Below are 11178 nucleotides of genomic sequence, written 5' to 3'. Positions count from 1 at the left end.
CTTATTTCACAGAATCCGCGAACATGTTCGATCCCTCAGGACCGGCATCGGAGTTACTAGATTTATACAACATATTAATGAAGTTCATTCTAGAGAAAAAGATGGATTCCGTTTTGCCGGGCTGGAAAGGATCGAACATGGATATGCTGGGAAAAATAGAGAAGAAATACTATTAAGAAGTGAAAGGAAATGGATTCTTCGTTTAGAAGCAATGGGGCCTCTAGGTCTTAATGAACGTACTGAGCTCAGTGCATTATTAACATAAACGGAATCTTAGGTGTATCACACAGTTGTTTTTAACATTTTAATTGCACTTACCTTTTGTTTGGATCATTTCTATGGCAACGGAGGGGAGGGTTATTTAAATGTGTTTCCGGCTGGAAGACGATGTGGGCCAGTTGAAGCATATCTTGCGAAACGGCACCGTAGCCCCGAACGAACGTCCCCCTGTGTTTTGTCCACCCGTGTCTTGCACTGTTCATACCCTTCATGGATTAATAAAGAAGCTTGAAGTTTACGTACTTGGTGAGTTGCCCTGGTTTTCTTTTCTCTCTTCATTTGATAAATGGTTACCGTGAGCATCTGAGGAAACAGAGACTGCCTCTGATTGAAGACACAGGTCTTTAATAGCATGGAAGTGATAAGGAGCAGTAGCAGATTTCGAGGGCGGAGCTATCTCCCATCGAAAGATCACAGACCCCCAGCAGGCATTATCAGCTGCTGTATGATCTACAGGAAGTTCTATTTCTTTTTGAATTTCCTTTCTGCCTGACCACAGTGCTCTCTGCTGACCCCTCTGTCCATTTTAGGAACTGTCCAGAGAAGGAGCAACTCCCCATAGGAAAACTATCACTTAGAGACTATACCTTTTATCACCAGACAGAGGGAGTTCCCCCTTGTCTTCCATGGGAGTTTTACCTGGAACACCAGTTGATAGTAAACTAAGTTAATATAAGATTGGGGGAGAAGGGGGTCAGGGACTGAATGTTTGAGTGTTAAAATAGGGGTATAAAACAGGATAAAAGATATCTTTATCTAAACCATACATACAATTATCAAAAGTTTTCTTTTATTAAATATAATAAAAAAGACAAACAAAAATGAAGGACAAACAGTAAAGCTAGAGTACTACACAGACTCAGTTTTCTTGATATGTACATTAAACTTAAAAATTTTACACACTTTATCCTATTAAATTAACTAAACCAGAGTGACAAGTGTTGACATAACTTCATTTAAATAGGTTCACATTCATCATAAATTTAAGTAGAAATTTTTGCCTTTGAGGAAAAATCAGCACTAAGTTTTCGCATTACTTCTGCATGACTCATTCCAGACATTTCTCTCTTTGCAGACCCATAATTCTCTTTAACAAATTTAGCAAATGGAGTAAGTTGATTAACAGAGGGACTTCCATCTTTTTGTGTGGTCTGTAAAACAAGTTTTCCTTTACATAAAGCACAGACAAACTTCTCTGTGTCTAGAGACTTTGAGTGACGTCCAATTCTAGGATTAGAGAAAGATCAATGGTTAGTCGGCTAAGGTATTTTATATTTGAATGCATTACATATAGCTAGTAGATTGAGGAAAACTGGTTTACTGCCGTTCACTAAAACTAATGGTAGACATCTTCAAGGGGTTACTTTTTTCAAACATGGAGGAAAATTTTAGGAGATACCTGTGATGAGTCAACCAGGCAAAAGCTGAAAAGTAGATTAAGGCTGGTGCCACATACAGCAGTTTTTAAAGCAAAGCCAGAAGGGAATGTACAAAGAATGGGAAATATAAAAGAAAGTACCAAGGCTAGTGCCACACAGGAGCTTTCTTAAACTGCCACTGCAATTTCAACAACAGCAGACAACAAACTCATGTTTGACACCAAGCGGATTCTACAAAATCATTGGAGGAAACAACGCCAGAGACAGAAACTAGTTATGAGAAGAGTTGGTTCCGCCTAGGCAGGCATAACCCCTCCCATTGACACTACGCAAATCTGTTTATGCAAAGAGCAGTAGAAAGGAACAAACATTAGTCCAAATCCAGGAAGAACTGTAGTGCAGTGTATAATAGAAATATTAATTAAAAAAAACTAAATAAATGGTTCAGGGAAAACCAGGGGCCAGGATTTTTGCCCTCAATAAAGCTAATCAAGAAAACAATGTATACATTTTAAAGAGTACAAAAAAAAAAAATGTTTTTCTTGTGAATGTCATTGGGTACATAGCATCTCAATTACCTGGTTAAACCTATAGAAGGTGAGCACCAAGGTCCAGGTGGTAGCATTATGGAAATAGGTGGTCAATGATTTATGGTGATCTTCTAAGGAATCCTAAGTTTAAAAACTTAGGAATTCTGAAATTGCTGCCCAGATCTTGCAGGGAATGTACACTTGGAAAGTAAAGGCCCTTATAAGGACCATTTGGAATAACAGACAGAGTGAGACCATCTGAATTATTCTGTAGCAGTAAGCTAAATGTACAAGGCACTAACTACATTGAAACTCTATTCTTATTACTATGAAGAGACCACCTTTAGGAGTAAGAAAGGTACAGGGCAAAGCATCATCTTGTGCCAGTGGATCACCAGTGACAAGACTAAAGGACACACTGATGGGACTGGGCATCAGGGATCAGGAGGTGTTGTGTATGTCAATGGATGTTAGGAACTTGCCCTGCTCCAGAAACACGACCACTGACCTCAGACTCCCTCCAAAACCCAAAAGGTGCAGCTTCTCAAGGTCTAAAATGGGTTCAGACTGAGCAATCCTTTTTTGTAAGTTAAAAGAGGTTTCTGTAAAGTCCCTAAGAGATTTGTTTAATGGACAGGAAAGATCAAGGCCTGAAGATTATTAAAAGAACAAAAAACCTTGACAATGACAACTTACGTGTTCTTGCAACGCGAGCATTCGTAGGTAAACTTGTAATTTATTTCATATGAGTGACATCGGCTCACCATTGGTAACTCAGGGTGTATAAGTGTGGCCTTTCGAGAATAAAATTTCCAGTACTGCCCGTGCCCATCTCTTACGCCATTAATGAGCCAAGTGGCAGCATGACAAATTTCATGGATTAACGTATCTCTAAGTCGATCTAAAAAGTATAATATAAATGAGTATATAACATTAAAACAGGTTTAGAATATTATATATACACCGTATTTATCGGGGTATACCACGCACCGGCCTATAACACGCACCCTCATTTTACCAAGGATATTTGGGTAAAAAAAGTTTACCCAAATATCCATGGTAAAATGAGGGTGCGTGTGTGCGCGTGTATACCCCGATATACCCCCAGGAAAGGCAGGGGGAGAGGGGCCGTCGCTGCCCGCTTCTCTCCCCCTGCCTTTCCTGGGGTCTAGAGCGCTGCTGTCGGCCCTTCTCACCCCCTGGTTATCGGCGCCGCTGCCCGTTCTGTCCCCCTGACTATCGGTGCCGGCGCCGACAGCCAGGGGGAGAGAAGGGGCAGCGGCACCCATTGCCGGCGCCGCTGCCCCGTTGCCTCCCCCCATCCCCGGTGGCATAATTACCTGAGTCGGGTCTGCGATGCTGCAGGCCTCCTGCGTGCGTCCCCGGCATCGTTGCTATGCGCCGTGCACAGCAACGACGCTGGGGACGCACGACGGAGGCCTGCAGCAGCGCGGACCCGACTCAGGTAATTATGCCACCGGGGATGGGGGGAGGCAACGGGGCAGCGGCGCCGGCAATGGGTGCCGCTGCCCCTTCTCTCCCCCTGGCTGTCGGCGCCGGCACCCATAGTCAGGGGGACAGAACGGGCAGCGGCGCCGATAACCAGGGGGTGAGAGGGGCCAACAGCAGCGCTCTAGACCCCAGGAAAGGCAGGGGGAGAGAAGCGGGCAGCGACGGCCTCTCTCCCCCTGCCTTTCCTGGGGGTGTATCGGCGTATAACACGCACACAGACTTTAGGCTAAAAATTTTAGCCTAAAAAGTGCGTGTTATACGCCGATAAATATGGTATATAAAAATATTAGTTTTTTTCACACACACACATATATTAATACATACACACACACAGTATATCACACAAGTGAGTACACTCCTCACATTTTTGTAAATATTTTATTATCTTTTCATGTGACAAAAACAAGTGACACTCTGCTACAATGTAAAGTAGTGCATGCAAAGCCTGTAGAAGTATTTAATTTTCAGACTGCCTTGGGAATAACATAACTAGAGATGAGCGAAGTTACAGTAATTCGATTCGGCCTTTAGCCTGCATAAATTAGTTAAGCTTTCAGGTGCTCTGGTGGACTGGAAAAGGTGGACACAGTCCTAAGATAGTCTCCGGTGGGCTGGAAAGAGGCTCTCTCCTAGGATTGTATCCACCTTTTCCAGCCCACGCTGAACAAATTTATGCAGGCTAAAGTCAGCAAACGCCGAGCCGAGAAGTTTGTGACGTATCGAATCACTGTAACTTCGCTCATCTCTAAACATAACACACTATTAATTCACACTCCAGGAGATGATTATATAGCCTGGCACTACAAAGAACCAGGAGTCTGATTGATAGTGAGTGCCACAGATACATTCTTGCTTTGTTTGGTTAAAACACATTTGGGGAGATTTCAAAACCTGTGGAGAATAAAAGATCGGTTGCCCATAGCAACCAGATTACTTTTATGCTTCAGGGGCTTTTTAGAAAAAAAATGATACTAGGGATCGACCAATATCTTGGTCATTGCGCACAGCGTAACGCAGGACGCAGCAGGAGCAAGAAGTAGCGTGGGCCCCGGGAACAGGTAATTATAAAACCGGGGATGGGGGAGGCAATGGGGCCGGGGCGGTGCGGCTGGTCGGGGGGGGGGGGGGGGCGGTCGCGGTGCGGTCCAGCGGGTCGGTGGGGTAGTGCGGTGCATTACCGGCAAGGTAATTGCCGATACCGATAATGCCCAAAATCGTGATTATCGGCCGATAATCGGTCGATCCCTAATATATACATACAAAGAATAAGTTGGCCAGCACTATTGATTCCAAACTATTATACGGGCCTGGCTTCTGGGCTAAATGTACTTCACAATTTTATACTGTCATTTATTGCACCATAGCTGAATAGCTTCTCATGTTGTATCTATATACTCATGTTTTATCTATATATTTGTGCTAGCAGTGTGCTGCTGTATTCTCCTGTTGAATAATAAAATATATCCCTCCCTCCCTCCCCATAGCAAACCTATCCTGCTCCGGACAGTTCCTAAAATGGATAGAGGTGTCAGCAGAGAGCACTGTGGTCAGACAGAAAGGAAATTCAAAAAGAAAAGAACTCCCTGTGGAGCATATAGCAGCTGATAAGTACTGAAAGGATTAAGATTTTTAAATAGAAGTAACTGACAAATCTGTTGAACTTTCTGGCACCAATTGATTTTAATTTAAAAAAAAAGGAGTACCCCTTTAACTCACCTACTCATGTTTCACCACAATTCTCCTTTAATACATATGTAATTTAGAACATACCTGCAGAGTCACAAACTTTCTCAGATAACTCTATCCTGGCATATCGTTCCAATGTCTGCCGCTTCTGACCAGTAACACAGTAACCAGCCGTCTTTCTCATCTTTTTATTCCAAGTTATTTCCAAGTTTTCTGGAAGCTAAAGAAGAATATCAAATTAAAAGAGATAATCGTAAGGAAAAAATATTGTTATAGCCCTCCCCTCCTCAATAGAGACATACAGCAAGGAGGCATAACAGCATAGCAAAAGGTGGCATATCCTGTTCAAGTGAATCAGTCATCAGTGTCAGCCTCAATAACCTATTGATACAGGCTTGTAAAGGTGGGTGCCTCTGCAGCATCAAATATGCTGCGAATGCGCTGTGTGTGACCCTACCCTTAGGTATAAATCGCCAAATACCATCTCAAAAGATAACAGAGGAATGGGGTTCTGATATACTACCACTATATACCTTCAGTTCAAATATCGTTTGGTTGTAAAGCCTGTACAATTGTATTGTCAACTCATGTTTTTTCTGCTTGAAACTCTTCACATATACAGACGTTGAACAGGAAAGATCTTGAAGGAAGCAGCCTTCTACTTTACACAGACGTCTCCTGGTAAAATAAAGATGCAGTGAAGGGCCAGTCTGTGTATAGTTATTAATATCCATTTTAGGTTACAACATGCTGTTTTCTTAACATGGCGACTCACATATTCTCTGCAGGGGTCCTCTCCACACAGTGGACTGGTTCCTTCACAACTGTCTCTTTAGAAAAATATGGACTTGAATGCAGGTCTGTCTGTGATTTGGGTTTCCTTGCCTTCGTGTTTGTTAGATCAAAGCATGGGACTTTTATTGGTTCTGGATATAAATACAGAAATGTATTAGATCAGGAGAACTACAAATGTAATTTATCGCTTACCGTATATACTCGAGTATAAGCCGAGTTTTTCAGCACGATTTTTCGTGCTGAAAACACCCCCCTCGGCTTATACTCGAGTGAACTCCCCCACCCGCAGTGGTCTTCAACATGCGGACCTCCAGAGGTTTCAAAACTACAACTCCCAGCAAGCCCGGGCAGCCATCGGCTGTCCGGGCTTGCTGGGAGTTGTAGTTTTGAAACCTCCGGAGGTCCGCAGGTTGAAGACCACTGCGGCCTTCAACATCATCCAGCCCCTCTCACCCCCTTTAGTTCTGAGTACTCACCTCCGCTCGGCGCTGGTCCGGTCCTGCAGGGCTGTCCGGTAAGGAGGTGGTCCGGTGAGGAGGTGGTCCGGGCTGCTATCTTCACCGGGGAGGCCTCTTCTAAGCGCTTCGGGCCCGGCCTCAGAATAGTCACGTTGCCTTGACAACGACGCAGATGCGTCGTTGTCTAGGCAACGGCTCTATTCCGGGCCGGAAGCGCGGAGAAGAGGCGCCCCCGGTGAAGATAGCAGCCCGGACCACCTCCTCACCGGACAGCCCTGCAGGACCGGACCAGCGCCGAGCGGAGGTGAGTACTCAGAACTAAAGGGGGTGAGAGGGGGCTGGATGATGTTGAAGGCCGCAGTGGTCTTCAACCTGCGGACCTCCGGAGGTTTCAAAACTACAACTCCCAGCAAGCCCGGACAGCCGATGGCTGCCCGGGCTTGCTGGGAGTTGTAGTTTTGAAACCTCTGGAGGTCCGCAGGTTGAAGACCACTGAGGGCGAATGATGAGAAGAGGATGATGAAGGGGGGGGGGGGTGTGGGGATGATGAAGGGGGGTGGGGATGATGAAGGGGGGGGGGTGTGGGATGATGAAGGGGATGATGAAGGGGGGATGTGTGGGATGATAAGGGGATGTGTGGGGTGATGACAAGGGGATGATGAAGGGGGGATGTGTGGGATGATAAGGGGATGTGTGGGATGATGACAAGGGGATGTGTGGGATGATGACAAGGGGATGATGAAGGGGGGATGTGTGGGATAAGGGGATGTGTGGGATGATGACAAGGGGATGATGAAGGGGGGATGTGTGGGATGATGACAAGGGGATGATGAAGGGGGGATGTGTGGGATGATAAGGGGATGTGTGGGATGATGACAAGGGGATGATGAAGGGGGGATGTGTGGGATGATGACAAGGGGATGATGAGGATGTTAATGACGGGTCTGGATGATGACAGGGGGGGATGAGGTATTTCCCACCCTAGGCTTATACTCGAGTCAATAACTTTTCCTGGGATTTTGGGTTGAAATTAGGGGTCTCGGCTTATACTCGGGTCGGCTTATACTCGAGTATATACGGTATATTAAACCATTAAAAACTTTAGTAACATAGTAATATAGTACATAGGGTTGAAAAAAGACCAGAGTCTGATTTCCCCTGATCCAGTCTGGAGCTCACCTACTCATAAAAGCTGATCAGGTCATTTATTTTTAATCAAGATACTCTAAAATAGCATCCCTTAGAAAAACCCCAAACAATTTACACATTGACCCCTTTTTAAATATTGGCACCACATTTGCCATGCGCCAGTCCTGGAGAACAGTCCCTGTTACTATAGAGTCCCTGAATATTAAGAATAGGGGTCTGTCTACTAAATTACTTAATTCCTTTATAACCCTGGTGCCTGAATGCCATCTGGACCTGGCGATTTGTCTATTTAGATTTTTTGTAGGCGGCACTGTACTTCTTCCTGGGTTAGACAGGTGACCTGTACTGGGGAGTTTACCTTATCTCACTGTGTTTAATCTGGCATTTCATTTTCCTCGGTAAATACCGTGGAGAAGAATTTGTTTAATATATTTTCTTTTTCCTGATCCCGTTTAGAATTTGTTTCTCATAATTTTTTAACCTGTTAAGGACCAAGGGCATACCGCTACACCCCGAGTCCGCTATAACGCGGGACACGTGGCTAATAGCAAGCGGCACTAATCGCGGTGCCGCGCGCTATTAACTCTTTAGACGCGGTATTCAAAGTTGAATGCCGCGTCTAAAGTGAAAGTAAATCATTGCCGGTTAGGCATGAGCAGTCAAGCTCAAGAATAAAGATCATTTAACCCCTTCCCTAATAAAAGTTTGAATTACCCCCCTCTTCCCATTAAAAAAAAAAAAAAAAAAAAGTGTAACTAAAAAATAAAAAAAAGTGGTATCACCGCATGAAAAAAATGTCCCAATTATAAAAATATATAATTAATTAAACCGCACGGTCAATGGCGTACGCGCAAAAAAATTCCAAAGTCCAAAATAGCGTATTTTTGGTAACTTTTTATAATAATGAAAAAATGAATAAAAAGCGATCAAAAAGTCTGATCAATACAAAAATGATAAAAACTTCAGATCACGGCGCAAAAAATGAGCCCTCATTCGTAGAAAAATAAAAGTTATAGGGGTCAGAAGATGACAATTTTAAACGTATACATTTTCCTGCATGTAGTAATGATTTTTTGCATAAGTACGACAAAATCAAACCTATATAAGTAGGGTATCATTTTAACCGTATGGACCTACAGAATAATGATAAGGTGTCATTTTTACTGAAAAATGTACTACGTAGAAACGGGAGCCCCCAAAAGTTACAAAATGGCTTTTTTCCCCCTTCAATTTTGTCACAATAATTTTTTTTCCGTTTCACCGTAGATTTTTGGGTAAAATGACTGTCATTACAAAGTAGAATTTATGGCGCAAAAAAAAATAAGCCATCATATGGATTTTTAGGAGCAAAATTGAAAGTTATGATTTTTGGAAAAAATGAAAGTGCAAAAACTGAAAAACCCCTGGTCCTTAAGGGGTTAAAGGGCCAACACTTTCATTTTTTATCTTTTTGCTATTTATATAGTTAAAAAATATTTTGTGGTTAGTTTTACTCTAATCTGACCAAGCAGATTTTATTTTCTCACAGGTAACCATTAAATAACCTTTGTAGTGGTAACAAAACCTACAAGTCCACATTTCAGTATCTCTTTTATAAATAAGTATTCCATTGTCTTTTTACTGTAAATTGCAACAAAATTTAATTATTTGATTATGGCAATGACACGAGTAGCAAAAAGCTGAGGTCAGTTGTTTTTCTCTTGTATTTGCCTCATTGCTTGACCCTGTGTAATTACCGTATTTATCGGCGTATAACACGCACTTTTTAGGCTAAAATTTTTAGCCTAAAGTCTGTGTGCGTGTTATACGCCGATAGACCCCCAGGAAAGGCAGGGGGAGAGAGGCCGTCGCTGCCCGCTTCTCTCCCCCTGCCTTTCCTGGGGTCTAGAGCGCTGCTGTCGGCCCTTTTCACCCCCTGGTTATCGGCGCCGCTGCCCGTTCTGTCCCCCTGACTATCGGTGCCGGCGCCGATAGCCAGGGAGAGAGAAGGGGCAGCGGCACCCATTGCCGGCGCCGCTGCCCCGTTGCCTCCCCCCATCCCCGGTGGCATAATTACCCGAGTCGGGTCCGCACTGCTCCAGGCCTCCGTCGTGCGTCCCCGGCGTCGTTGCTATGCGCTGAACGGCGCCGTGCATAGCAACGACACTGGGGACGCACGACGGAGGCCTGGAGCAGCGCGGACCCGACTCAGGTAATTATGCCACCGGGGATGGGGGGAGGCAACGGGGCAGCGGCGCCGGCAATGGGTGCCGCTGCCCCTTCTCTCCCCCTGGCTGTCGGCGCCGGCACCGATAGTCAGGGGGACAGAACGGGCAGCGGCGCCGATAACCAGGGGCTGAAAAGGGCCGACAGCAGCGCTCTAGACCCCAGGAAAGGCAGGGGGAGAGAAGCGGGCAGCGACGGCCTCTCTCCCCCTGCCTTTCCTGGGGGTATATCGGGGTATACACGCGCACACACGCACCCTCATTTTATCATGGATATTTGGGTAAAAAACTTTTTTTACCCAAATATCCTTGGTAAAATGAGGGTGCGTGTTATAGGCCGGTGCGTGGTATACCCCGATAAATACGGTATTTTTTTTATTTTTTATAATTGCAGAAAACCTATTTAACCTGATGGTAGGTGTTCTCCAGGCCAATCCATAGCAAAACTACAGGACCAACAGACAAAGGTTTCTAACTTGAGTGCTGCTGTGAAGCCCAGCTAACAAAAAAAGAAAACACCATAGCAGCATGCACCAAATTGTCACCTTGGCTCCATTTTACCGGAATGGTCCAGGCAAAGGTGACAATGTGGAACACAGCTTGAAGTGGCAGTGCATGACATAATTCAAACAGCAGACTATCTTCATGTTCCCTCATATATTGTGTGTCCCAATTTCAATAGCTGACCTGTTGCAGACGACTTTGGTTGGATTTTACGTGCAGTTGAGCCAGGCGTTTGATTCTGTGTTCGGTTTTTAATGCGGTCCATTAGAGATTCAAATTCCTCATCTGAGCTCCCAGGAGTACAGAACTTGGGCTGCGGCCCAGATGTCCATTCTACTATGGCTTGAATATCGACGCTGTTTGTTTCAGGAGTATTTTCTTTACCATTTGTTGTGACAGACTTTGACTTAGCTTTTAGGTTATGATTTGGCCTAGGTCTGTCTCGCCACGTACTTTTAATTACTATGGAATCATTATCATCACTGTCACTTATAAACACTGGAGAATCCCACCGCATTGAGGACATTTTTGTCTGAGGTCTCTCTGATCCTGTATCAGACATCTTTATTCCTGTAAATGACATAACTGTAAGAAACCTGAAAAGTTATCTTAATCCATTAATACATAACTAGGAAACATAAATAAGTTGTCCCAAAAGCCAATAACATTTGTCTCAAAGCCT

General features: G+C 44.3%; 1 protein-coding gene across 1 annotated transcript in view; it reads right to left on the bottom strand.

Annotated features, from left to right (window-relative positions):
• Positions 1-561: 561 nt before the first annotated feature.
• LOC130291112 (germ cell nuclear acidic protein-like) overlaps positions 562-11178 on the bottom strand; it is a 41926-nt gene continuing 31309 nt past the window's right edge. The window contains exons 7-12 of the mRNA XM_056539534.1: positions 10680-11066; positions 6162-6312; positions 5920-6064; positions 5471-5606; positions 2885-3089; positions 562-1506 (exon numbers count right to left, since the gene is read on the bottom strand). Of these exons, the coding sequence (XP_056395509.1) occupies positions 1263-1506; positions 2885-3089; positions 5471-5606; positions 5920-6064; positions 6162-6312; positions 10680-11066 (1268 nt within the window). The 3' untranslated portion in view covers positions 562-1262. The remainder of the gene's footprint in view (positions 1507-2884; positions 3090-5470; positions 5607-5919; positions 6065-6161; positions 6313-10679; positions 11067-11178) is intronic.

This window comes from Hyla sarda, chromosome 9 (genome assembly GCF_029499605.1).
Source record: "Hyla sarda isolate aHylSar1 chromosome 9, aHylSar1.hap1, whole genome shotgun sequence".
Lineage (NCBI taxonomy): Eukaryota > Metazoa > Chordata > Amphibia > Anura > Hylidae > Hyla > Hyla sarda.
Note: the sequence above shows the minus strand (reverse complement) of the source record. Positions and strands in the feature narration are given on the sequence as shown.